This window comes from Euleptes europaea, chromosome 14 (assembly GCF_029931775.1).
Source record: "Euleptes europaea isolate rEulEur1 chromosome 14, rEulEur1.hap1, whole genome shotgun sequence".
NCBI lineage: Eukaryota > Metazoa > Chordata > Lepidosauria > Squamata > Sphaerodactylidae > Euleptes > Euleptes europaea.
The window spans coordinates 26,206,219-26,233,572 of record NC_079325.1 but is presented as its reverse complement, the minus strand read 5'-3'; the positions used below and the strand labels follow the sequence as shown (position 1 = coordinate 26,233,572).

The window sequence follows — 27,354 nt, the reverse complement described above, 5'->3', positions numbered from 1 at the left end:
ACTGTGTAGAGAACAGAAAGAAATGGCATTCAAAGGCAAAACCCACCTCAAACTGAAGAAGACCAAAATGGATGCTGCCTTGTGAGTATTTTGATCTGGCAGTTTAAGTTGTTGTTGATTCAGGAATAATACCAAACCACAACTTGGTGCTGCATGATACTGGGGGTGGGCTACAAACTAGGATTGCAAACTGGCTTCAAATCATGATCTGGGGGCCAAGCACAAACCCTAGTTTAATGTGAACCATAATGACCAATGAACTACAAATCACATCAGAAGATGGAACCACTTGGGGGCAGGTACCATCCTGCGAAAGTTGAAACCCCCAACATGAGCACTCCCAGAAGGTGATATACAGTGCAATCCTAAACAGAGTTACTCCAGTAAGCCCATTGATTTAAATGGTTAGGATTGCACTGTTTGTCACAGGGTGCTTTCCTATGCCCATGCTGACAGCGGAGATCTACCACTCTGCTACATTTAACTTCACTGTATTGATAAAAGAAACGTCCGTTGGCTTTGGCGCAATGGCAGATCTTACCCTTCAGAAGCTCTGGCCTGCTTTGCAAGTTTTGTCATCCCCTTGATGCCCGCCCCCCACACACACACACACTGCAAGGTACCACATTTACCATCTTTTTATAGACATTGCTGTTCTAGTTAGAGAAATCAGCGCTTTACAGAGTTATACCCATTGATATCATGGACTTAGGAGGGTATAGCTCTCTTTAGAATTGCGCTATTAGACTCTGTGCCTAGAAGGTATTTTTGAGCTATGAATATACTGTGAAACAGCTGTGTTAAACCAGCTAATGTCACAGCTGGGAAGAAGGAATGTGGGTGGGTCAAATCATTGTGTGGATGGCAGCCAATAGACAAAGGTAGAGGGGACTAAACTGCTTCTGATCGCATGTTATACATTTCTCTCAGTCCTGCCAAGACCATTTCTTGCCTGTCATGGATAGATATTGAACTTTAACTCGAAGTGGATGATTTTTAACCTTCCTTTAACAAGCTGACGCAAATTAGTCTGTTACATATTGACAAGTATCTGATAGCTCACACCACTTTGCCAAGAGGCAGCTAAACTAAAATGGGCTTTTGTAAGGCTCCCCGCCAGCCACTAAACCACAACAGCCAGCAGTGATTGTAAGAGGTTGGTTAAACTTTTAGGTGTTCACTGATAACTGTTCATTTAGTCAGGTATACAGCATTATCCAAGAGTTTCTGGGTAATAGACTGCAGCAGTGGGAACAAGGTTTAGGAAACTAAGGTAAGAAGAGCTGGCATTAAATAGGGGCACAGGGGGATTCTGAATAATGTAGAATGTTGTGCTGAAGTTCAGAAAAGTAGTAAAACCCTTGCAATTTATTGCAGTCTCAGAGCACTGAAACAGACTGCAGATAGAACTGGCTCAAATATTCTGAGCAAGGAAGGATTTGACATAGAGGCCAGGCAGAAGCTGTGTGATTCTGGGGAAATCAATGAATAAGGCAGAAAGGTTTAAACAGGATACCTAAAGGAATCTGGGCATCTGAGTAGTCATGATAAAGTGAACTCATAACAAATACAATACAGAATTATAAGGATGAGTCTGAGTGGTATGCAACAGAGGTAAATACTAGATGACAACTTTGTGTATGTACACAGAAGAAATTATGGAAATCTTCAGCAAAAAGCTTTTCTCTCAAATTCTTCCCCTCCCCAGGCTCCTGCCCGGGGTTGTGGGAAATATGTCCTTCTTTGGCATTCCTCCTTAGTTTTGACCCCATGGTTGATACAATCCTCAGACACAAGACCTTGGCCTTGCATGTGGACTTGGAAGTTATCTGCTTGGAACAAGGGTGATTATGAAGTGGGGCAGATGGGAGTTTTTTTTTTACAGATAAGTTCAAGAGGCTTATATCAGGGAGACAGGAGAACAGAGAATAAACTGTATTTTAATTACAGCTGTGATAAAACAGAAGGCTCTGGGGCAGGGATTTAAGCTGGTGCTTTTTGTTGAATCCAGGTTGCGGATGATTTTTTTAACTTATAGCTTTGGAATTATGTGTGGCTTCTCTTTCAGTTTAGCCACATGTCAGCTTGTTCACAGCTGCATGGAAACTGTAGGATGGGAAGCATATTCTAGTGAGTAAGCCTGTGTCAGAATCTGTTTTCTGTATCAGTAAAAGCGACTGGAGGTACAGGGTACAAATGTGGAAAGAAGGGTATTTCTGAGCTAAGGGGCAAGAGAAGAGGGAAGGGTTAATGGTCTTGCCCCCACCAGTGTGCTGCTGGCTGCATTTTATGGTTCAGCATCAAGGGAAGATGATGTGAAAGGAGAATCCTCTGGACTCAAAAGTCTGCTTATAAGGGCCAAAGTATATCTGATGCTGGAATTCCATTACTTCAACCAACCTGTAGTTTGGCCCTCAAGGGCAGCCAGGTGTGTATGTGGTGAAGAGGTGTCAAGTCAGAATCAGGCTGTGTGGATGTGTGGAAATAAGGTTTAACTCTTGCAATCCCCCATCATTTTTCTATTTTCTATTCGAAAATGCCCCCCTCAACTGTTTGAAGCCCCTTGTAAAAGAAAGACAAGCACAATATGGATATGTACCTTTCTTTTCTCTACCAGGGCTTTCATCAACATGTGGGTGATGGGATTTCTGGTCAGGAAAACAGCTCAATCCTCACGATGGAGTGATAGGAAAAACAGGCTTTTATTTATTGATTCCTCTTTCATGCTTCTTTTGAAAGTGCAGCCATGCGTGGTTTGCAAATATATTAGGGTTGCCAGCTCTGAGTTGGAAAATACCTGAAGATTTTTGGGGCAGAGCCTGAGTAGGGTGGGTTTTGGGGAGGGGAGGGACTTCAATGCCGTAGAGTCCAATTGCCAAAGCAGCCATTTTCTTCAGGTGAACTGATTTTTGTCGGCTGGAGATTAATTGTAATAGCAGGAGGTTGGCAACCCTAAAATATATACATAGGCTGGTGGGATGATTTTTCAGTAGTAAAGGGGATACACTCCGCACATGCTCAGAAGCTCTCTATTATCTCACATGTTCCTGGTGTGAACAGGCTATGGTGCAGGACCCTGGCTCAAATTAAAAGTGTTGCTATGGAGAATTGTGCATTGTAACAATAATTTGTTTCCCAAGAAGACCCGGGAATTGTAATTTGCGGGAGGGGAGTGGTAGCTAAGGAACTCAAACAAGGACTTCTGAATCCACAAATCAACATACAATTTCCTGGATCATTTGGGGGAAACCATGGCAATCAAGGTAATAGAAAATGAATACAAATTTGTGGTGTACATAGGGCCCAAGATTTGGATATTTGGATGTCTTTTTTAATCATTCCAGCTCCCAGTACCATTGTGAATATTACCAGTAGAATATGACATCAAACAGACGTGCAGACATCATTAACAAATCTCGAGCCAGAAAGTCCTTTGGTTTGTGTGCTCCCTTTCTAATACTTTTCCGTTTCATTCAATTGGAAAATCGAAGACTTCCCAGTTCAGAGCTAACTGTAATTTGTTGCAATGCCTAAATTGGTCAGAACAACAAATGATGGTTTGTTCTGTTACAAGCTGGGTACACAAGGTTGGGTGGAGAAGATATTTAGTTTTTCAGTTATGCATAAACTCAAGGACTTCCTGGCTTGTCCTCAACATGAACAAACCAAAGTTTGTTTGTGGTGTCTGAATGCAGTAGTACCAAAACACCATATCTTCTTGGAGGCACTCACTCTGCTTCCATAGCAGGCCCAGCTGAACCACCATCTATTCTTTTGCTACTGAATTTTGGCCCATTCACAGTTCCAAGTCCCAGTATTGCTACTTGACTCATGTGACAACTCTGAAGTTGCTTAAACACATATTGCTTTCTTAACTAATACAAACAATTACAGTCAGATGAAATAATTTGCTGTACCAACTGAACTTTGAAAAAAGTCTTTGCCATTTCCTCTGTCTGTTCTTGGTGTGTGACCGTGAAAATGCTCCCTCCCCTCTCCTGCCTCTCCTTTCTTTGTTCTGCCAGCGTGACTTGCTAGCTCATCCCCCTGATTACATAAGACTGTAAAAATTTCACAACTTGAACATAAGCATGTTTATTCAGTTCAATGGAACTTCCTTCCAGGAAAATGTGCTTTGAATAACAGCCCCAGCTAGTCTTAATGCATGTATACTGAGAAGTAAGCCCCACTGAGCTGAACAGGGCTCCCCAAAAAAGTGTTCACAGGTTTGCTGCCCTAAAGTTTCCAGAGACCCTGATCTTCTGCACTTATTTTGGAGGGGAAACTTTTTTCAGCCAAGGTCCAGACAACCTCACCTCAAATAGGCCCCATATGGTAGATCCAAAAGCATAAGAGGACCAGTTAATTTGGGAGAGCCGCAAGGAAAAGGGTGGAAGGGCTGATTTAACTGGAAAACCTGTCATCCCCCATCCTTGTCTAGTCTGTCTCTTATCTCATTGCTATATACGTCTGCTTACCTCTCCATCCATCTGGATATTTTTAACAGATCTGTCTCCATGGTAACATACACAAGGACTTCATAATATTTTCTAAGGTTTCTTCATGTGGTACATTTTTAATGGGTATACATTACAGCCCATGCTGTATACCCTTTAAAAGCTTTTAGTGTCCTGCAGGAGATTAAAAATAGACGTGTACGTACTTTGAATGTTATTGTATTAGCAGGTACGAAGGCTCTTAATATATATCCATTTACATTGTAATATGTGAAGCAGTGCCAAGACTAAATAGCTGCCGGGAAGCTTGCTAAAGACCCAAATTTAGCCATTTCTTCAAAATGTAAGACTTGAAACCACAAAAATTTAATTATTAATTGCCAGACGTCTGGTGAAAGACAGAGCTTGGACCATCAGGGAACATTTTTGGTTTTGGGGCTTCAGAAAAAATTCAATTTTGGTTCCTCTGCAGGGTTAAGGCCAGTAGAAGTAACAAAAGATTGTGAACCATTTTCCTTCCTGTCTTGTATAATTTTGTCCTTCCCTTCCTCCAAGGTGATTTACATTGTTCTCTCTTCCCCATGTTATCTTCACTGGTAGCATTGGTATACAGAGGTTTACTGCATATGGAGGTCCCTTTAGTCACCATGGCTATTAGGATGCAGAACATCCCAAGGTCAGTTTCCAGAACCTCCAGTTGAAAAAGGATCAGGTGATGTGAAAGACTTCTGCCTGAGACCCTAGAGAACCACTGCCAGCCTGAGTAGACAACACTGACCTTGACAAACCACTGCCCTGACCAAGTAAAAGGCAGCTTAGGGTATAAAAATACAAGAGCGAGTCAGGACATTTTCCTCCCGGTCAGATAGGAACCATATTGCTTAGTATCAGAGATAGCATCTTCAGTCTGTTCTCTAAGCCTTTACTTTTCATGTAGCCTGGTTGCAGAATTCTGTGCTGTAGTATGTGGGCTGTTTACTTGCCAATGGCACTTTTTTGCCTAGCGCTGATAAGTGGACTCCCCCAGATATGCATACGGCACCATGCTTTGTGGAGTTGAATGGAATAGCTCTGTCTTCTCCAGCACCACCCTGGCAAAACAACAATCTCCCTTGCCCTCGAATGTATGCACCGGCCTCTGTAGCATCTCCTGCTGGCCAAAGCAAAAGCTGGCACAGGAAAGAGCCAGCTGTTCTGAAGGTTAAACATGGAGCTCGAATTGTTTTGACCTAAGCCACAATTGTGCTTTTGTCTTGCGTAAGGCAGGGGGTCATTCAGGAATGAGACTGACGGTTAAAGCTGCCAGGAACTCTTTTATGCCACAATTAAGCACCTGCTACGACAGAACAAAATAAGCCAAATCATGCGGCTGGCAAGCCAAGCCTTTGTGCGTTCCTTCCCCCGTGACCCACTCGAAGAAGGAAGCTAAAAGCTGCTTCTCAGCTGCCTGCGGATTTCATTCCAGCCCAATGCAGGGAAATAAACAGCTTTGTGCATGAAGCCGGTGGCCTCCGCTCAAAGGTCCCCGTGGGCTTGCCGGGGAGCTGGCATTTAGGCAAAAAAAAAATATAATAACCCCCAAAGGATCCCCCCAGTCAAGTAAACCAAGGTTTCTTCTGCTATGGAGAGAGAGATCCCCATCTTGCGAGTTAGGTGAGAAGGAAGGCTGCGGCGGAATGGAGCCGGATGGGGATGGAGAGGGAGGGGGGAGAAGGGAGGTTGGGAATTGGGAGGTGGAGGCCTTCAGGAAGCGGAGAGATGCTAGTGTGACTGGACTGTTTAAAAGGTGCGGGGTGAGGTAGATGCCGGACCGCTGATGCAAGCTGACGCTGCATTGCATCAGTGCCGGCCCTTGGAGCCGTTCGCAGGAGCAGTGGCTAGGTTGAGCCTCGGTGGGGGAAAGAGCAAGAATGTTTATTTTGGTTAGGCATGGTGGGAGAGGGGAGGCGGGGAAAGGGAAGCAAGCCTTGAGCGAGGACAAGGAGGTATCACATAATCTAGATATGCTGGGTCGCAGATGCCGGTCTTGGCTGCCGGGGAGAGTGGGGCTGCTGCTCATCCGCTCCCCATTGGTCAGGCCCCCAGCGATGTCTTGAGATTTTACTGTCTGTCCTCAAACGAGGTGGGGTGGGGGGCAAAGGCAGAAAAGCAGAATGGAAACGATGCAGCTGACCCTCCCCAGGAGGGCTGCCCATCTGATGCAACCCAGTGTGTGTGTGTGATGCTGCTAGATGTAAAGCTGTGATAGTAGTTATCTTTAGCTTTCAGACTATTTTGGGATGGAGAAGGGTGGGGGGAAGCAAACCAAAGCTGTCTGAGTCAGTCCTTGACATGTACTTCACAAATCAGAGAGGCATTTGTATGTTGGGTTTGGTAGAAGGAGCCCTAGGTGTTGTTTTTGAATTTTATGTGTGTGTTGCAGATGGGGGGGAGTGCTATATCCTGTGGCTCAGTAGCATCTAGAAGGGCCCAGGTTCGACCCCTGGCATCTGGTTAAAAGGACCAGGAAGTACGTGATGTGAAAGACCTTTTCCTAAGGCCCTGAAGAGCCGCTGCAAGTCAGACAATACAATATTGGCCTTGATAGACCAAGGCAGCTTCTTATGTGTATTTATGTACCTCTGTCTTACCCAGCAAGCAGAAATGTAGCTGCCTTGTTTTGTCAGTGCCCAGAGGGGCAGCAAGAAGGGACAAGAAGTGTTCAGTTATGTTTCATATGTCAATCCTGTGACCAGATGTGTCAGAATTGAATGGCTACTGTGTAAGCTCTACCAACACTGATCAACACATGCAAATTCTTGAGAATTGACATCTGTCTTAGCAGAGGTTATGCTGTGGCATTTCAGTACCACTAGAGATAGTCTCCTTAGCTGGGCACTGTTTGTTTTTCACTAAAACCAATGACTTATACAGGTTGCTGGAGCATCCTGTGGAACACCTTAGAGTGGGACCACTAACCGATCAAATAGTCTGCAGATCTCAAGAGTGAACAGGTACAAGGTAAACTTGAAGCACCAGTTGAAGCAAGGGATGAGTGTGACTCTGAAGGCCAATTTTTTTGGCTAACAGGCAAAGAAATATAAGCCAAGAAGGTCTTCTCCCTTCTGCAAGGACTTAATACCAGAGATAGAACACAAGAAGATGGAAAGGTTAAGAATGTGGGAGGGATGAATGGATGCAGGGGTGCAAGAGGGGAACGTAGATGGTTCGTGCCTGCAAGCGTTAAAGAGATGGGTGAGATCGAAGTGTTCAAAGAGCTGCAAGGGACCAGAAAAATGGACATGGGAAGCAGAAAAGGACATCCCTGATCTGAACTTGAGTTCTAATCTAAGCTGTCCCTCCCCATACCTTGTTGCCATCGCGTCATCTCTAGTTTTCACCATATCTTGATTTACCAGCAGAGCTGTCTATCCTATTATTGGCCTGCAAGAATCTCCTACCTCACTAAAAAAAAAAAAAAAATACCCCACAGGTCTACAAAAGCATGATCTAATGTTTTAAGCTTGATCTATGTTTGGGGAGCATGTTTTTTTCCCCTCAGCATAAATGGGGGAGAGGGATGAGAAATGAATGATGAGAGGAAAAGGACCGTGGGAAATGTTTTGAATGAAAAGGTCAAGTGTGCTGGATAGATGGGGGGGGGGGGTTAAATTGGTGTAAGGATGCCCATTTAGGTCATAATTGCACAGGAACAGGATGGAAGAAAGAGGGGGGAAATCGAGAGGAATGAGAGGACAGGAATGAAAGATCCCAGGGTGCTAGCCGTGTGACATGGCAATTCTGTGCATTTTTATTCCAAAGCAGCTCCTGTTTTATTTCAATAAGGCTTAAAGTGTTCTTAGCATTGTAGATTTGCAGTGCAATCCTACCCGTGTATACTCAGATGTAAATCCCAGTGAGTTCAATGGGATTTACTTCCTAGTAAGTACATAGCATTGCGGCTTTATTGTTCATCAGCTTTCCTGGAAAATAATCCACTTCTTCAGACACTTCCTGTAACTGACGAAGGGAGCAACGTCTCTCTCTCTCTCTCTCTCTCTCTCTTTTGCCGGAAGGCAAGAGCAGAGAGAAAGCTAGCAGTAGCCGAAGAGCAGGGCGGGTGCCAGTCATTTCTGCACCCTTGGCAAGGCTAACTACTTGTGCCCCCCCCCCCCCGCCAATTGCTAACCAATATTCAAAAACAGATGTCTTGTAGAAAAACAAATAAAAGCACAACACTTTTTTATAAGACGTTATCATTAATGATATTCCACAGCACTGTTGTGGTACTGACCTTAAAATTATATATATATAATTAAATTTATATATAATGTATATATAATTATATAAATATATATATAATATATATAAATATATATATAATTAATTTATATATAATATAAATAAATTAATTGTCAGTTGCTTCCCCCCCCCCCAAAAAAATAATCTGTTTAAAACTGTGCCCCTCTGAGGTCTGCGCCCTAGGTGACCACCTAGTTCGCCTAATGGTAGCACCGGCCCTCCCGACGGGTAAATTTCTAGCTAGTCAATTAAGAGATTCCATGCAGAAGAAGATAATCAATAAAATACAGACTACAAAAGGACGGCTTTACACTACAACAGATACGATGAAAGCATTCGAACTATTTCACACCCGATGATATCAAAAGGATTTTATTTCGGATCGAGAAAATGGACAAATACTTGAGCAGTGTACAGGTCAGCAGACTATCCACTGAACAGCACAGAATTACGGGTGCTCCAATGCCAACCATAGAAATGAGAAGATGCAATAACTGAACAGAAGACAGATAAAACACCAGGCCCAGATGGAAGGACAGCTTTGTTGCATGGACTATTTAAGGACGACTGAAAGAACCCGTCCCCATCTTCGATACAGGGGGGCGGCCCCGGCCTCCCTCCCGCAGCCCCCCTTCCTTGGCTCGGGCTGCTGGTCCAGCCAGGCGCGCGCTCCCCCGGGCCTTGCTCCGCCTCAACCAATCGGCGGCCTCCGGGAGGGGGGATTGGAGGCGGGGCTTGCGCGTCGGAGGTTGGTTCTTTGGCTTTGTTGTTTTTTTGTGAATGAAAGCGGGCGGTGGGCGAGTCTCCTCCTGGGGCTGCAGCTGGCTCGGTTGCAGCCCGTCCAGCCCGCTCAGTTGCAGCGCGACTCCAGGGCCGGGAGGAGAGAGGGGGGCGTGTGTATAGGGGGGGTGCAGTGTGAGCCTTCCTGGGTTCCCCCCGGGCCGAGGAAGATGCTGGTGAGGAAGAGGCCATGGCTGCAGCAGCGCGAAGGGATGCACCCGCTCCGGTGCCGCCACGGGCTGTTATGTCAGAGCATCTGAGCGAGAGGGTTTGGGCGCTCCTCCCGCCACGGATCATCATGCCTCAAGCCAAGAGCTCGGCCCGTCCCGCTGGGAACTGCCTCTTCATACGTGTTGGTGTAAGTAACCGCTGCCTTGCCGGGGAGTCTGTCCAGCCGGGCCCCTCCTGACCTCGTAGACGTGCAGGCGAGCGGCCGCCTTGCAAAAAAAAATTAAGATTTGGCCATTTATACACGGGAGTTTTTGCTTTGGGCTTGCCGCTTTCTAGATGCGCGTTTCCCCCCATCTGAATTCTCAAAACTCTGCACGGAGGCTTATTTTTGAGTTTTGAGCATTCGGGTGGGGAAGACGCGCATCTACCGAGCAGCAAATCCAAGGCAAAACCTCCCGTGCATAAATGGCCATAGTATCTTGGAAAAGAAACCTGGGTCCGAGCGATGTTTTTTCCCCACCATCCGAATGCTCAAAACTCAAGAATACCCCCCCCCCCCCATGCAGTTTTGAGAATTCAGGTGGGGAAAATGTGCATCTAGGGAGCAGCAACTCCAAGGCAAAACCTCCCATGCATAAATGGCCTGTGCGTGTATGCAGTGTGCGCATACACACCTGTGTATAGTTTGCACTGCTCTCGACAGCTTTCTGCCTTTCTCTAGCATCCGGATGTGCTGGAGATTAGCAAGCTTCCGATGCCGCCCTTGATCGCTAGCTCTCTCCCCTCATACTCGCACGCACGTAGAACAGCCTTTATTTAATAATGCCTATTTCCCTTGTTGCCTGTATGGTTGGTTGCTGCACTGTCCCCAAAACAAACAACCGGAGTGGTTGCAGAAAACCCTGGCGGGATTGGGGTGGGGTTTGCAAAGTGGGCAGGGAGGGGAGAGCGCGGTAAATGGGTCCGGTGTGCAGCCTTGGCATAGTGGCTTTCGTGGCACGAGGCGGTGCGATGCATGTGGGGTTGTAATTTAGGTTCAGTTCAAAGAACTAGATGTGCAGTCTGGGGTTTGATGTGCTGAATAAGGGCGGGACGCTTAGTTGTCTGTTAGAGACACCTATTCGTACTTGGTTCAGCTTGACTTGCGATTTAAAAAAAGCATTGCTCATATTTAGGGATGACTTCAATTTGCATGATTTGTTATTTTGCATAGTGGGCATTGGCCTGCAGCTGCGGCTTCTTTGACCATGGGGCTTTGGCTTCTCTATTGAGATATTCAGACCATCCTTATGCTCCTGAAATACACAGTAGTCCTGCACTGTTCTTGTTCAATTGTTTTATTATTTTTGTTGCATTCTTTTCCTTTTGGGCTGACTGTGTGTGTGTGTGTGTGCGCGCGCCCGCAAAATATGAGATGCAGGAGGGGGGTACATTTGGCCTGGTAGTTGCTAGGAAACGGGCTAGGCTCCCCAGGAGATTCTCTAGTTTCCTTGGCAACCAGAGACTGGGGCAGCTTGCAGTGAACAAATTTCTACTCTCTCTCTCTCTCTCTGTCTCTCTCTGAGAGCAAGGCAGATTTGAGGGAGGGAAACCAAGCAGGGGACTAAGGAGGATGTGGAGCAAATCAGGGCATCGGTCGGCTGGAAGCAAGAGCTGAGGAGGGGGTAGAAGTAGCCAGAGGACTTAGTGCAGTGAGATAAGATAAGGCTAGGAGCGGTGTGTGTGTGTGTGTGTGTGTGCTGACTTCAAGAGCAAGGCGCTGGTGGGGAATGATGAATTTGGTGCACTCAGACGAAAGAGCTACAGAAATAGAAACGCAGCTGGAAACAGAAGGAATACGCCCCAGTTATCTTTCCCTGGGAGAGGGTTTTGTGTGCGTGCATCCCCTACTGCAGTTGCAAGGAGAGAATCACTGATGTTAGGGAGAGGTGGAGCAAACCAGAAACGGATTTGTCTGTGCAGGGACTTGATTGTCCTTTGTGAAATGTCACATGGACTGCGAGTTGGCTGACCGCCTCCACAGCTGGTGGTGGTGGAGTTTCACATGGCACAGGCTCTCGCTTTCCTTTTGCATTTTGTTCCGTCCCACGTGTCTTGTGCACTCATTTCCTCTGAGGCCGAAACCAGCTCCCGTTGGGAACGAGTTCTTTTAACTCTTGCGCCATGCAGTCATTTTCCTAGAGGGAGAACTAATTCGGTTACAGATGCTTGCTTGGGTGAAATGGGCTTGGCTCGGCAGTTAGCAGAGATGCTGGTGCTGAGATGGTACAAGCCCAAGTCTGCACACAGATTCTGACGGAGACCAACATCCGTTCTGCCTTTTTGTCACTGATTTATGCAGCTGCTGGTCACCCCCCTGACTAGAAACCGTGCAAACCCTGGCCCTGTTCTAAAATGTGCTGTTGGTTTTGGCAGGACACGTGCTGTTTATGGGTCTCAGGAACAACTTTATAATGTAACTGCGTAATGTTGTCTTTCTTCTGCTCCTCTCCTTTTGGCAATGATGCCTGGATTCTGGGAGGTCTGTGGAGATGGCAAGTGGAGAGTCAGTTCCTCGGGCCAAGTCTAATGTCAGCATCAGCCATCTTCCTTAAACAACACAATGCCCCTCGTTTCTAACTGCCCTCTTTCTGAAGGCACAAGAGAAACTTGCAAAGGGGAAGACTCACAATGCGTGCATATTGTGCCCGTGCTTTCATCACACGTACTATTTCTGTAGGGTCAGTTGACCCCTGATATGTGAGGTCTGCATGCATGTTATGTTGGGAATCCACCTCCGTAGGATCACCCCTGATGTTTACTTTATATTTTAAAAGAAGCTGTGTCATTTGATTGGGGCAGGGATATGGATCGATGCTGTGGTGGTGAATGAAGTTTTTCTAACTGCATCCTTCCGTTCAGTGTCCACGATCAAATCTGCTCTCTTCCCGATCTTACCGGGTTGCTTTTAGCCTTGGCAGGGGGGAAAGATGAGTTCTGTCTCTTTGACTGTCTTTTTCTCCAATCGGAGTTAAAAGCAGCTGGGTTGGTGGTTTTGACTGCAGGGAAAGCGTACTCTTTCCTAGTGTTGCTCTCTTCCATATTCCTTGGTAGTTTTTAAAGACTAAACTACGGTACATGGCAGGAGTTTTGGTTCACGTTTCCTGCTGGCCCTGTTCACATGTTACAGTTAACACACTGTATATCGGTTTGTAAGAAGGAGCCAGTGTGTGTGTGTGTTCTTGTTTTTTTGTGCAAATGAAATAGGGGACCAGTACTTAGATAAGGACATTGTTTAAATTACATGTTCAGCTGTATGAGCGTAACGTGACAATTACTCAAGACACGTATAAAGACAGATCAAGCGTACACTACTACATGGATGTGCATTTACTATAACTTGTTAACATGGCTGATGTAATGTGCCTTTTAGCTCTTAGATCTCTTTCTGGGTAACACAGTTGCTGTTGTACTCCTTTCATCTTTGGGAAATCTGTTGTTGGGATATATTGATTGTACTTGTACTTTCAATATTGTAATCAAATTATTTTATCCCTTTGCTCGTTTACTTATCAGTCAGGCTTCTTAAAAATATGTAAAAGCATGGACATTTATGATTTTGTAGTTGCTTTCTGAAATTCTGGAAGTACCTGGAGTACATGTTGAGCAAGTGGGATGTCAGTCTAAATAATACTAGCACTGTTACTACTACTAATAGTAAGATGATCACTTTATAGTGCAAGCCAATTTCCCCCGCTGATTTGCAACAGTCTACATATCTTACCTCTAGGATGGTTAGGGCAACATCCTGTTTTCCCAGCAGTTGGGTGGCAATATTTTGTTCCTGAGAAAAATATGTTGCTTCCCTCAGATACCCCATTGTTGCGATTTAGATTGCTGTGCGGAATGCAGTTCTGTTACTGGCAGGGGATGCTATTGACTACTGCTCATTGACAAGTGATGATACAGCTTGTGCAGGAAAAGCTCTTCTACTGTTACTGACACTATGGGTGAAGATCAAGAAGATCCAGGAGCTTTGAGAGCAGGAGAAGTCAGGTGGGCTTCCAACTGGGACTTCTGGCCAGTGTGATGGGCCAACAGTTTGAGGCAAAGGTTCTGTCCCACTCTCCAGATTGGGGTCCCCCACATGAAATCCAAGATGGCAGAACATAACAACAGGAACATTGGCCAATATGATTTCTCAGATTGCCAAGCCCCACCAGGGGAAAAGGGGGAAATAGCTATATTGTCACTCTCCCCACTTCTATCAAAATTAACTGTGTGCAAAAAATGAAACACTGCACAGCAAGTATAAAGAAGAAGAGTTGGTTTTTATACACCGACTTTCTCTACCAGTTAAGGGAGACACAAACCGGCTCACAATCACCTTCCCTTCCCCCCCCCCCATAACAGACACCTTGTGAGGTAGGTGGGGCTGAGAGAGCTCTAAGAGAGCTGAGACTAGCCCAAGGTCACCCAGCTGGCTTCATGTGTAGGAGCGGTGAAACCAACCCGGTTCACCAGATCAGCCTCTGCCGCTCATGTGGAGGAGTGAGGAATCAAACCCAGTTCTCCAAATCAGAGTCTACCGCTCCAAACCACTGCTCTTAACCACTACACCACGCTGGCTCTCTTGACCCCCATTGTCATTTTAGGCAAGTAGCAAAAGTGAAGCTGACACTTAATTCAACAGACTTTTGTGGCTGTGCTTTCCCTTTGAGATGGGGCTTAGACCGGGGTCCCTGCTTGCTCAAGTGCTTGGAGGCTGTGGCTTCCCCTACCTGGTGCCAGATCGTACAGTTTAGCAGTTTTATATATATGAGAGGTGAAACAGCAGCATGGTTGTTCCTCCAGGTGCATGGCTAAACCTGCTGCCCTCCCACATCAATGGTTTGGGGTCAGACATACCCCTGTTAATATCAGGATGAGTTTAAGGCCCATGATTGTGTAGGAAAACCCTCCAATTTTACCACCATGGGCGCAATGCGCTGTGTTCTAGAGTCGATGCTGCTATGTCATTAAGACTAAGATTTTTCAAGTGCTTTTAGTTGTTGGGCTCTTAATGAAAACACTTAAAGGCTTCTGTATTCAGGGTCTAATCTTCGGCAAAGGTGAATTGGCAGCACCCTGTTAAAACTAATGGAACCACTCCGATTACATGAGCTTGAAGAACTGAGCTGCGCTGCGTCGTCCTTGTGTGCTGGGCTAAGTGTGCCCAGTGCCTTCGAAATCCCACTAGTGCAGTGGTAATTGGGGCCGCCTGGTCCCTGCTGGTATTTCGCTTCTCTCATTGTGCAGGGGTTGGACTAGATGACCCTGGTGGTCCCTTCCAACTCTACAATTCTATGATTCTAAGATCTTTCTGTGTGGGAAAGCCAGCGTGCAGCATGGAGAATCCTTGTAGTACTCTGAGGTTGCTGAAAAGCGCCATTCACATCTCCTTACATAGGTTAGTGTGGCCTGCCTGGTCTTGTTCTGCTGCTCTGTTGTACCAGTGCACCAGCCTAGTATTGCAAGACCCGAGTTGACCTATTACTTAGGCCTGTGAGAAGCTCCCCAGCTGTGGGCTAGCTGCAGTTATGGAGGGAAGCATGCCCCCACCCAATACCTTCTCTTGTTAGTGTTTTTAATCCCCTGATCTACACTGCAGTGCCATAATTCCTTCTGAGTGCACTTTCCCTGGGGTACATCTGGCAGGGTCTCATCTCTCTAATGGCCACACACCCACACATGCTAGCTACTGGGTTGCTAGCATCTGCGCAGATATTTTAATCTGACAAAACAAAGTGAAGCAGCTGGAGTCCCAAATACCCAAGCTTCCCCAGAGTGGCGCCCCTGCTTAGAACAACCTGTTGAATTGCCCAAGCGTGGTGTGATTCTCCCTTAGAGCGTCGGGTTGTAAACTTTCCCACCATAGAAAACGAGTCAGAGTTCCAGCAGGGAGCCCCAGACCTTGAGCTCTAACTGTTTGGCCTGTTTTGAACCCAAGAGAAAGGCTGTGAGTAAAGATATCCCAAATGCCAGTTGTTCAAATTACCGGGCAGGCAGGCAGGGGGAGCTGGCTCCCCCCCCCTTGCTCTGTTATGCCCCAAAGCCTGTTTCTGAAAGAAGTGCATGCATGAGAGATCTTGACTGTGTGTGCGCATGTGTGTGTGCTCGCGCTCGGCTGCGGAGAGGAGTGAGATGTGAGGATGACAGGAAGAGAGGGAGGGGACAAATTCCATGTTCGGTCAGGGATGGATCTGGAAGCTTCCTTTGCCAAAGTGGAATGGGGGGGGACTCACATGAGCGAGCATGAGAGACACAAGGTGGGGAGGAGGCTGGATTCGAACCAATGGGGCATGTGTCCGACTGGGAGCTGAGCTCATGCCTGTTTTCATGAGCTTATTAAATTTTAAAGGGATGCTGCTTGGAATGCATGCTGGGAAGAGGCGGGGAGCTGGCTTGGCTTTCAGCCCTTTGCAGGGGCTCTTGTTTGTTGTTCTCTCCGTCCAGCTTGGTCTATGAGGATGGGGGAGGGCAGCCGTCCAAGTCCTCCGCTGCTTGGAAGACCTAGCAATGGGTTTCTCCCCCACCCCTGTTTGTTTGGGAGTGGACTAGGGAGATGTTCACAAGGAGTCTGGGGCATAGTGTACAGCATATTTCTAAGCCAGGCAGGTCTGTTCAGTTTGGGTCCAAAGGAGGGGCTGTGGCTCAGTGGTAGATCATCTGCTTAGCATGCAGAAGGTCCCCAGTTCAAACCCCAGCATTTCCAGTTAAAGGGACTAGGCAGGTAGATGATGACCTCTGCCTGAGACCCTAGAGAGCTGCTGCCGGTCTGAGTAGACAATACTGACTTTGATGGACCAAGGGTCTGATTCAGTACAAGGCAGCTTCATGTGTTCATGTGATCCGCTGGACGATGAGGGAATCTCACTGAATCAGACCTCAGTGGGGTGAATTTGGGAGTAGAGGAGATTCCATGATTTGACTGTTCTGTACCAGGTACTCAAGCCACCTCTAAGGGGCACCATCCTTTCTCCACCTATTGCAAGAGTGGCCCAGGTGGTTTGTTCATGGGCCTCGTTTTACTTTCTTGGCGTCAAAACCCAGAATAATTTTGCAGCTGCAAACTAGATTACGGATGCAGAGGCGCAATAGAAAGGGAAGCTCCAGCAGCCTGAGCCCCAGTTTTTGCCCCGAGCTAACCTTACCTCAGGTTGTATTGGGAATACATGCTGTCTGACTGTGGCCTTTGGTTATTTGGTTGGACTTCATGTCCTGTGGAATCTGGTTTTGCACCGGTTTCTTCAAGAGTGTGAATTCGTTGGTTTTGGAGCTGGGTAGGGACTAGAGATGCTTTCTGTTTACGAATCAGTGGGGAGCAAAGGAATGCCGAGTAAACAAGCTACAGCCTCTGGCACAGTGAAACAGAGGATTGATCAAAGAGCATCTGCTTGGTAGCCTTTGTTGTAGGGTAGAGAGACAATCACAAGGCATTATGGGGAGGGGATAAAGGTGTCCTCCCCCAGGAAGGCTGGTTTGGGAAGGAAACCATAGCATTCGTTCATTGACTAACACGCCTTTTCTGCTATCTTTTCCTCTCTACTGCTGCAGGTCCCAATTAATGGATTCTGACATGGATTATGAAAGGCCAAACGTAGAAACCATCAAGTGCGTCGTGGTTGGGGACAACGCAGTAGGCAAGACCAGGCTCATCTGTGCCCGTGCTTGCAATGCGACTCTGACTCAGTACCAGCTTCTTGCCACCCATGTGCCCACAGTCTGGGCCATTGACCAGTATCGTGTTTGCCAAGAGGTGAGCACTGTCTTTAGTGGTGGTGGCGGGGCTTTCCTGTGCTGGTAACATTTCCTCTTTTGGAGTTGGTCTGTCTGAGGTGACCCTAAATATCTTCCCCGGTTTGAGGAGCCACTTATACGCTTCTGGGGAATTGAACTCATCCTTTCTTCTTAAAGGCAGTCTGGCAATTGAACCTCTCCTTCCCCTCCAGGTATTGGAACGCTCCCGAGATGTTGTAGATGATGTTAGTGTATCCTTGCGACTTTGGGACACTTTCGGAGACCATCACAAGGACAGGCGCTTTGCTTATGGAAGGTGAGGACACTTTATTGGGGGCAGCACATGAAGGGAGAAGGTGAAAAGGAGGCAGAGGGGTGACTGTGCACACTGTGACAGGGAGGGAAATGAACAGGAATAGGGGGAGATGCTATACAGATGCAGTGTGTGGGGGGTGGGATGAAACAGAAAGAGATGTTAGGAGAGTGAAGCAATGACCAGGACTGAGATGAATGGGAGAGAGGAGGAGTTTCCAACATAGATAGGTGGAGGTATGCAGATGAATTGTTTAGACTTATTCTGATGGGGCGGGGGGCTATGCAGATAGGAGCAGATTCAGTTTCCAGTGGCTCCCTTTGGGTTATATTGGACCATGGAGATAGGGCAAAGGCTAGCATTTAGTCGCCATTCCAATGAATACACAAAGACCCATTGCATCTTCCCAAGGTGCTTAAAGTTTACTGGTCTTCCATTCACACAATCCATGACAACAAAGGGCATTTGCTAGCTTGTTATAACAGCGTGGGTTTTGCACTGAGATGAGGAAACAGGGAGAATAAATGCATGCATGGTCCCCCCCTCCAGCATGAGTGGGTGTCATATAAGGTACATGCTTGCACCTACCAGTGCTGACGGTTGCAAAGAGAAGGGATTGCTGGCTCCTGGCCGTCTCACTGATGCTTCCCTCCCTCCTCTTTGTCGGCAGATCTGATGTCGTAGTGTTGTGCTTCTCCATTGCTAACCCCAACTCCCTGCACCATGTGAAGACCATGTGGTACCCTGAGATCAAGCACTTCTGCCCCCGAGCTCCAGTCATCCTCGTGGGCTGCCAGCTGGACCTTCGCTACGCTGACCTGGAAGCGGTCAATCGAGCTAGGCGACCATTAGCCAGGTAGGCGAGACTGTAAGGCAGAGGCAAGTGGGTTGGATGGGCTTGGCTGCGAGCGGCCAACCTGTGGCACGTGTGCCACAAAATGAGAATTTCTGGCAATCTTGGAATGCAGGGGTGAACACTTGTGAGCTTGGCTAGATCTTGGGATGGTCTATGTGTATAGCAGTAGGCGAACTCTGAGAGAACGAACTGCATTGTACAATTAACTTTGTAATATTGTAAGTAAAAGGAATTAGCAAATCAAGGATCAAGTTTCTAGACCAGTAAGTTTCCTTCTATGGTTGTTTTCTCCTTGCAGAGAGTTCTTAAATTAGGGGTATATTAGAAAGTGTGGCCCCCCTTCCCTTGCAGTCAGGCCCATCTTCCACCTTAGCTGTCCATCGCTGCATTGCCATCTCATCCAGCAGCATATGTAGACCGGGCTGTAGTGTCAGGCTTATACTCAAACCCACCTCTGCAGTTTTGTACAATGCTGCCTCTTCCTTAGTTCAGCAGATTAGTGCCAGAATTACACCCAGGCATTGGGCAGTGGTGGGGGTTGCAGAGGAACTTTAGTGTGTACTAGAATGGCAGTGGTCTCCTACTTTGCACTTGGCTTGGAAGACACTTGCCAAAAGGGCTGGCCATCACTGACTAGGCAAAACAAGGGAGATTGGGGGAATACACTGTGACTGGAAAAGAAAGCTAGTGTGTGCAAAGAGGAAAAGAGGCCTTGGTTTTATGGGCTGATCTGGACATGTGATGGGGGGAAATGAGATTAACAATAAACAGAAAAAAGGAGAGTAGAAAGGAAGGCAGGTATAGCCTACTTGTTGCATCCTGCTACATGGGGTGCAGTGGTGCCAAAACCAATTGACATCCAGTATGGTGTAGTGGTTAGGAGCGGTGGAGTCTGATCTGGAGAACCGGGTTTGATTCCCTACTCCTCCACATGAGCGGTGGAGGCTAATCTGGTGAACTGGATTTGTTTCCCTGATCCCACACACAAAGCCAGCTGGGTGACCTTAGGCAAGTTAGAGCTCTCTCAGCCCCACCTACCTCACAGGGAGGGGAAGGGAAGGTGATTGTAAGCCGGTTTGAGTCTCCCTTAAGTGGTAGAGAAAGTCGGCATATAAAAACAAACTCTTCTTTGTCTTCTATATTGCTTTAATTAATTACCATGAGCCCCTAGCCCCTAGATCCACCCACTCCGATCTGATCATCATGTTGGCCTTGTGAAGTCCTTCAGTCACTCAGCAAACGTTAAGCCTGTTTTCGTCCTTCTGTTGTTTCAGACCAATCAAGCCCAATGAAATTCTCCCCCCAGAAAAGGGGCGAGAGGTGGCCAAAGAGCTGGGGATCCCTTATTACGAGACCAGCGTAGTAGCCCAGTTTGGCATCAAGGACGTCTTCGATAACGCCATAAGAGCCGCCCTCATCTCCCGCCGGCACCTCCAGTTCTGGAAGTCCCATCTACGTAATGTCCAAAGGCCATTACTCCAGGCCCCATTTCTGCCCCCCAAGCCGCCTCCACCCATCATCATCGTCCCCGACCCTCCTTCCAACAATGAAGAGCGACCTGCCCACTTGCTGGAGGACCCCTTGTGTGCGGATGTCATCCTGGTGCTGCAAGAGAGGATCAAAATCTACGCACACAAGATCTACCTCTCCACTGCTTCCTCCAAGTTCTACGACTTGTTCTCGATGGACTTGAGCGAGGAGGACCAGCAGGGCACCATTGGAAGTGGCACCGGGGGCGGTGTGGCGGAGCGAATGCTCCATCAGGAAGAAAGGCATCACGGGCGGGAATTCCTCCTGAGAGCTGCTAGCTTCGACATCTGCGAGAGCACTGAGGATGCTAACTCTGGCCAGCAAAAACCGTGCCTTAGAGCCTCCACCAGCGATGGGATCTTACGGGGCAAGAACTATGGGGAATGTGGGTTGAAGCGAGGCAGGATTCTTTCCTCTTGGAGCCGTGCCTTCGTCAGCATCCAGGAAGAGATGGCGGACGACCCCATGACGTACAAGCCCCGGCTTATGGTGGTGGTAAAGATGGAACCTTCCATCCAGTTGGGACCGTTCAGGGCTGTGCTCAAATACCTGTACACGGGGGAGCTAGACGAGAATGAGCGGGACCTCATGCATATTGCCCACATTGCTGAGTTGCTGGAAGTCTTCGACCTCAGGATGATGGTGGCCAACATCCTAAACAACGAGGCGTTCATGAACCAGGAGATCACCAAAGCCTTTCACGTCAGGAGAACCAACCGTGTTAAGGAGTGCCTGGCTAAAGGGACTTTTTCTGGTACGTTCTGAAGCAGTGTCAGCCATGTGGGACTGGGCAGTCTGGTCCACTGACATTCACTAGGGGAGTGGGGTTCAGGCAGTTTCTGGTGGAACCTCTCTTTTCAGCTGTTCCCTAGACTCAGTGTGCACAAGTAATTTGTAATAGAAAAGTCACCCCAAGGTGACTTTTCTGTTTCAGTGTCCATGAGTGAAAATGATCTTGCAAAAAGGGACACATGAACATATGAAGCTGCCTTATACTGAATCAGACCCTTGGTCCATCAAAGTCAGTATTGTCTACTCAGACGGGCAGCGGCTCTCCAGGGTCTCAGGCAGAGAAAGGTCTTTCATATCATCTACTTGCCTAGTCCCTTTAACTGGAGATGCTGGGGATTGAACCTGGGACCTTCTGCATGCCAAGCAGACGCTCTACAAACTGAGCCATGGCCCCTCCCCAAGTCATCTCTCGAATCTCAGGGTGCCATTCAAGGTCCTCCCCGCCTCCATTTTATCCTTACACCAACCCTGGAAGATGGGTAAAGCTGAGAGAGATGGACAGGCTTATGTCCACCCTACGAGCTTCCCAACCAGTGGAGATTTGAACTCCATTCTTACAAGACCCAACCCAACACTCTAACCACTATACAGTACTGGCTGTCAGTCTTGCAGTAATTCCTGTCTGTGGTGGGTCTGGTATTGTCATGGTGAACAGGACAGGAATGCAGCTTCCTTTGGGGTTTGGCAGCTGCAGGGGTGGTGGTGGGTAGCAGGATGATGAATCACAGTGCACTGATGTGCCTTTGCTTGCTTGCAGATGTCACCTTTATCCTGGACGATGGTGCTATCAGTGCCCACAAGCCCTTGCTAATTTCCAGCTGCGACTGGATGGCTGCTATGTTCGGGGGCCCGTTTGTGGAGAGCTCAACGCGAGAGGTGAGAGAGCCCGAGGGCCTGGAAGCCACAACCCCACCACACCTGATGTGCCAGTGTGGTTCTAATGAGCAAGCCTTTGCACGGCTGAGCTGAGATTCCCAGAGGACTAGAACTGCAGCACTGAAACAGATAGCGTATGCCTGCTGTTTGCTTTCACATGGGACTCTCCAGCCTGAGTCCCAAGAGAAGGGGAAAGGAGACAGGAAGACAAGAATTTTAGCACAAGCCACAGCTCTTTTGGAAGCGGAAAGAGCCTTTCTGTTCTATGCAGCAAACAGATGAAAGAGAAGGGAGACTTCATAAAAGCAGCAGGCCTTTTGCATTTTGCAGGCCGTCTGCCATGGATTTGGGGTGCTGTTAAGGACAGCAGGTCCGGTGCACAGGGCACAGTCCTCCCACACAGGCCTTACTGAAATAGATGCCATCTTGACAGGATGCAAGAGGACAGCAGTTATGGATAGAATAAGCATAGAATAAGATGATCCTACTGTAGTAGAAGGAGCCCCGTGGCACAGAGTGGTAAGCTGCAGTACTGCAGACCAAGCGCTGCTCATGACCTGAGTTCGATCCCGACGGGAGTTGGTTTCAGGTAGCCGGCTCAAGGTTGACTCAGCCTTCCATCATTCCCAGGTCAGAAAAATGAGTACCCAACTTGCTGGGGGTAAAGTGTAGATGACTGGGGAAGGCAATAGCAAACCAACCTGTAAACATAGTCTGCCTAGTAATCGTCGGGATGTGACGTCACGCCATGGGTCAGTAATGACCCGATGCTTTCACAGGGGACTACCTTTACCTTTACTGTAGTAGAGTGTAAGGATGAACACAACCATGCAACCTTCTGCTTCTGACTTTGCTGAGAAATGAACCCTCTTTGTGCTCATGTTCCTTCTGGTACAGGTGGTGTTACCTTACACAAGCAAGAGCTGCATGCGGGCGGTGCTCGAGTACCTGTACACCGGCCAGTTCTCTTCCACCTCAGACCTGGATTACATGAAGCTCATCATTCTGGCCAACCGCTTGTGTCTGCCACACCTGGTTGCTCTCACAGGTAATTTTGGGGCACCGTGGGCAAGATTTTATTGTCATAGCTGTAGTCACACATGGCTGCATGGCCTGCCAAGGAAACCTATACGTTCTGGTCCAAGAAAAAAAAACATCCAGATTTTCTTACAGGCTGCATCTTCTGGGTCTCGATGCTTCTCCTACCCCTTTAAAGTGCGTGCAGGCAATGTTTCACCCAATTGCTTAGTAAGCCAGTGAATGCAAAGGCTTTTTTTCCCCAGTTTTGTTAACGTTTTTATTTTATTGGAATCGTATAATGCAGAAAATAACCTTCATTTATACTCATACTGGGTGGCTTGTAGTTTTGCGGTTTCATTTCAACTTACAACGCCCCCTAGTGTCCTATTGGGCCTCTACAGTGGCCACAGAATGTCCGACTACAGTGCTAGTAAAGTCACTTATTAGATTGCTAGTGAACACCTGAACTTCAGGTGGATATAACTCAGCAATGGGGCTGGATGGATGTTCATTTCACTGTTAGCTGGCAGATATATTGAAGTAAAGGTGATTTAAATAAACCACTCAAAATCCGTCTGCAATTAAATGGAGCATTTGTAGAGCCTAGGATCGTATGTGGTTCAGTTGAAGAGCACCTGCTTTGAATGCTGAAGGCCCTGAGCATCTCAGTTAAAAGGATTTCGGATAGCAGGTATTAAGAAAAGCTTCTCTTTGCCTAAGAGATTCTAGAGAGCTTCTGCTAATCGGAGTAGACCATACTGCCCTAGATAGGCCAGAGGTCTATCTTGATGTAATTCTATTGGCAAATTGCCTTTCCTACTATAGCATTATGGTTGTTGGAGGAAAGGGGACAGTAATGATACTATTAAATTTATACACAAGTCTCTGTGCATTTCACATGGGAACTAGGAATATCATTTAAAGACAAAAGCCAGCATCCAAAGAATCATAATTTCTTGAGCTTAATGGGGGAGGGTCAGTTTTTTTTTCTCAGATGGAAGCCCCTCATGCTGAACGGCAAATAGCTTTTGGATTGGGGCAGCTTTCAAAAGTAGTTTGCTACTGACTTGGAGTAGGGGACATCAGGAGGAGGATCAGCTGCCGAAAGAGAAGAAGCAAAGAGATTCTACTGGGTTAGCTTAAGACCCTTTCAAGTGCCTACATAGCTCTTTGGCTCTTGGTCCAAGTGCTCAAACCTTTCCGAAGCAAAGGCTGGGCAGAATGACATTTCCCCCATGACATACAAAGTGAACATTCATGGCATTTGGTCAGTATAGCCTGTGATAGTCATAATTGCTCTAGGTACGAACCATATCATATTTATACTGCTGGTCTCAAGTTCCATGCCTTCCCAATCATTTTTTTAATATGGAAAAGTAGAATGCCTGCTTAAAGATGTTTATATTAACTTCATTTTAAACAAGGTAGTTAAACAAAGACACTAATGTTTCTGTTAAACATTTCAATCATTTTAAAATCGATTTTTAAATCAAATGTATCCGTTTTGATCCATCCTTACTGTTAGCAAATAGCTCACACTGTTAGTCGCTGACCTTGGCTGCATATGTGTTTATTTTACAGAGCAATTCACAGTGTCTGGTCTGATGGAGGCAACTCAGATGTTGGTGGATATTGATGGAGACGTCCTTGTGTTCCTGGAGCTGGCTCAGGTACAAGCTGTTCAGCCCTCATTCACCCTCAAGTAGGGATTTCACATTTCTCAGACCTGCTGTTTTGCTGTGAAATTCCCATTTTGATCACATCTCTCTCCCATTGTGCTAATTGAACCTGTGATCCTTTATTTTCACACCATGAAACTGCTAAAAAGATTTTAAAAAAAAACTTAGTAGAAAGAAATGTTTTGGTCTGGTGCCTAAAACACAGTATGGTGAATATTCCTGACTAGCTAGAAGCTAAACACACACTGTGCCCTGGTAGACCTACCAACCCAAGTGACTGAGAATCACGGCAATTACAGCCTGTATAGTCCTTGCCATTGATGTCTCTAGCTTCGTGCTAGGTTCCGCTCTGGCCTGCTAACATATGAAGAGTTATGGGAACTGGCTTTTAGAGGTAGATGGATGGGTGGAGGAATGGTGTAGAATTGTGTTGAGAACAGGCCCTCTTCACATCACCCAACTAAATCAATTGGCAGAAGAATACAGAAAGACAAAAAAAGTAGTACTTATTCTACCACCATGTAACTGGTTTACAGATTTATTGTTACTATTAACTTCATTTATAGCCCACCTTTCTCACTGAGACTCAAGGTATATTGCAAAACATGAAAAGTCATTCAACCAAACAGCAAAGACCTCTTGTCTGTGGTAGCTTGAAAAAAGGTTAGCCAAATTTAGGGTTGATAGGTCTGTTACTCATAGGCTGTTAGCCGCACAGCTAAATGAAAATCCTGTCTTCAGAGGCCCTAAAGTACCATAGTTACCAGATGGTGGAGGAGAACAGTAGATGGCTATTGCCATCTGCTTGTAAGCATCTCTTTGGCCCCTGTTGGAGGCAGGATGGTGGGTTAGAGACAGTCGGTGGCGCAGTGCTTATGTTCTAGCATTTTTAGTAACTTACAAGGACTTCTTTTTTACTTTTCCTGGTTGCATGCTCTGCAATGTCAGTAGCCTTGATAGTTCTCTGAAATATAGTTCTCCAAGTTAACACATGTTGGCTACACTGCAGTTTATTAAGGCTTATCTTGTTTCAATCTTTTTTTTCCAGTTCCATGGTGCCTACCAGCTTGCCGATTGGTGCCTGCATCACATCTGCACCAACTACAACAACATCTGTCGCAAGTTCCCTCGGGAGATGAAGGCAATGTCAACAGGTCAGCACACGTTAGGAGTCGGATGTGGCCTTTGGAGTCATTTAGACAGAAAGACAATGAATGTGTTTTAGAAATAAGGAGAAGAGGTCCTCTTAGCCACATGGAGCTCTGCTCTTTTATGGAGCCAGTAGACAACCCTTCTACAGCCTGTGGTGAAAAAGCACAACAGGCAGTGTTTCATGGCAACAGGCTGGTTAGAGCTTTTGGTTCCGCATGCACAAACACAACTTGTTTTCATTTTTTTACGATAAAAAATGAGCCTTGTGTACTCAGGTTCACATTCTCTCCCTCCTTTCTCTCCTGTGTGGAGCTGATCTTGAAGTCTACTTAAATTTGGAAGTCTTCAATCTAAGCACATTTTCTTGCAATTTCCAAATTTCGATGCTTCAACAAATTAGATGTTTGTTCCTTACTGGTAAACTAGAATTCTAAAACTGTTAAAACAATGCTTGTGGATCCTAGTTTGTAGTTGAGAATTTGTTATAGTGCTTGCATTCAAGGTGGTGAGAGAAAAAAATATGAGAGCCTAACAGATGGAAACAACATATGGCGACAGCATTAGAAAATTAAGCCCATTCCCAGGGATGGGCTATGGCTCAGTGACAAGCCATGTGTTAGGCATGCAGGTCCCCAGTTCAATCCCTGACATCTCCAGTTTAAGGATCAAGTCATAGGTAATGTGAGAGATCTCTACCTGGAACCTGAGAGCAGCTGCCTGTTTGAGTAAACAACACCAACCTTGATGGACCAGTGTCCTGGTTCTCTATAGGGCACCTTCTTGTATCTCTTCCCAGCCCTATCAGTTGTTACAGAACCTATTTCCTTAACACCTTTTGTTGTTACCTTCATTGCCCCGCTCATTGCTTCTTTCCCACTGCCAAACCAGTCTCATCCTCTCAACACAAAAACATATGGCAACCAACTGTGCCGCAGATAATTGCACGTAACGTAGGAAGGTTTGCCCTCTGTACACACAAACCATCTCTTTATTCCACAAACGACATATACATCAGATGCATTTGTTCAAATCTATTTTACATTTTATAATAGAAATTGAAGGCCAGTGTTTCACCTCCTTACTTCTTTCCACTACAGAGAACCAAGACTACTTTGAGAAGCACCGGTGGCCCCCTGTGTGGTACCTGAAGGAGGAGGACCACTATCAGAGGGCTAGGAAAGAACGCGAGAAGGAAGATTACCTCCACCAGAAACGGCAGCCTAAGAGAAGATGGCTCTTCTGGAATGCCTCCTCCCCTTCCCAGTCGCCATCCTCGTCAGCAGCCACAGCTTCATCTTCATCCTCCTCCTCTTCATCAGCTGTGGTTTGAGAGATGTCCTGCCCATGCTACCATAGTCTCTTACAAGAAGGGGGCCGACTGCCCTGAGCCAGTATCTGGTTCAACAGGCTTGGAGAAGATGGCCCCCCTCCTCAGCTACAACCCTCAGCGGAGAAAGTGCGCATGAATCATGTCCCTGAGAGGTTGGCAAGAACCTGCACAGGTGGAGCTCAGGAGCCGGAGCATCACGTCTCACGCGGAGCTCTGCGAGGTCCTGATCCCTGCCTCAGCCAGTGTTGCGACCGGCCGCCAGAGACCGCCCGTATGGAATGGCAGGCATGCCGGTTTCTTTACCAAGAGGCTCGCTCACCTAGCAGAACAAACCTCACGTTTACAGGAATGCCAGAGAT

At 46.9% G+C, this 27,354-nt stretch overlaps 1 protein-coding gene across 3 annotated transcripts; it reads left to right on the top strand.

Moving 5' to 3' along the window:
• RHOBTB2 (Rho related BTB domain containing 2) lies at positions 1–27,239 on the top strand. Of its 3 annotated transcripts, none has more exons than XM_056860564.1 (10): positions 1–81; positions 17,265–17,466; positions 17,660–17,763; positions 18,431–18,616; positions 19,891–20,900; positions 21,696–21,814; positions 22,712–22,862; positions 24,416–24,504; positions 25,562–25,667; positions 26,763–27,239. In XM_056860564.1, the coding sequence occupies exons 1-10, from the start codon at positions 23–25 to the stop codon at positions 26,993–26,995; spliced, it is 2,259 nt and encodes a 752-aa protein (XP_056716542.1). In that variant the 5' UTR covers positions 1–22; the 3' UTR covers positions 26,996–27,239. The 3 variants fall into 3 exon arrangements, with proteins under 3 accessions (XP_056716542.1, XP_056716543.1, XP_056716544.1); XM_056860565.1 differs by lacking the exon at positions 1–81 and adding an exon at positions 6,035–6,110; XM_056860566.1 differs by lacking the exon at positions 1–81 and adding an exon at positions 9,820–9,876.
• The last annotated feature ends 115 nt before the right edge of the window (positions 27,240–27,354 follow it).

What these genes read in the sequence shown, in the direction of transcription:
- RHOBTB2 (XM_056860564.1), top strand. Translation starts at nt 23, where the DNA reads ATGGCATTCAAAGGCAAAACCCACCTCAAACTGAAGAAGACCAAAATG. An exon ending in TGGAGAGCTCAACGCGAGAG is followed by an intron (nt 21,815 to 22,711) that starts GTGAGAGAGCCC and finishes CTTCTGGTACAG; the next exon opens with GTGGTGTTACCTTACACAAG. An exon ending in GATGAAGGCAATGTCAACAG is followed by an intron (nt 25,668 to 26,762) that starts GTCAGCACACGT and finishes TTTCCACTACAG; the next exon opens with AGAACCAAGACTACTTTGAG.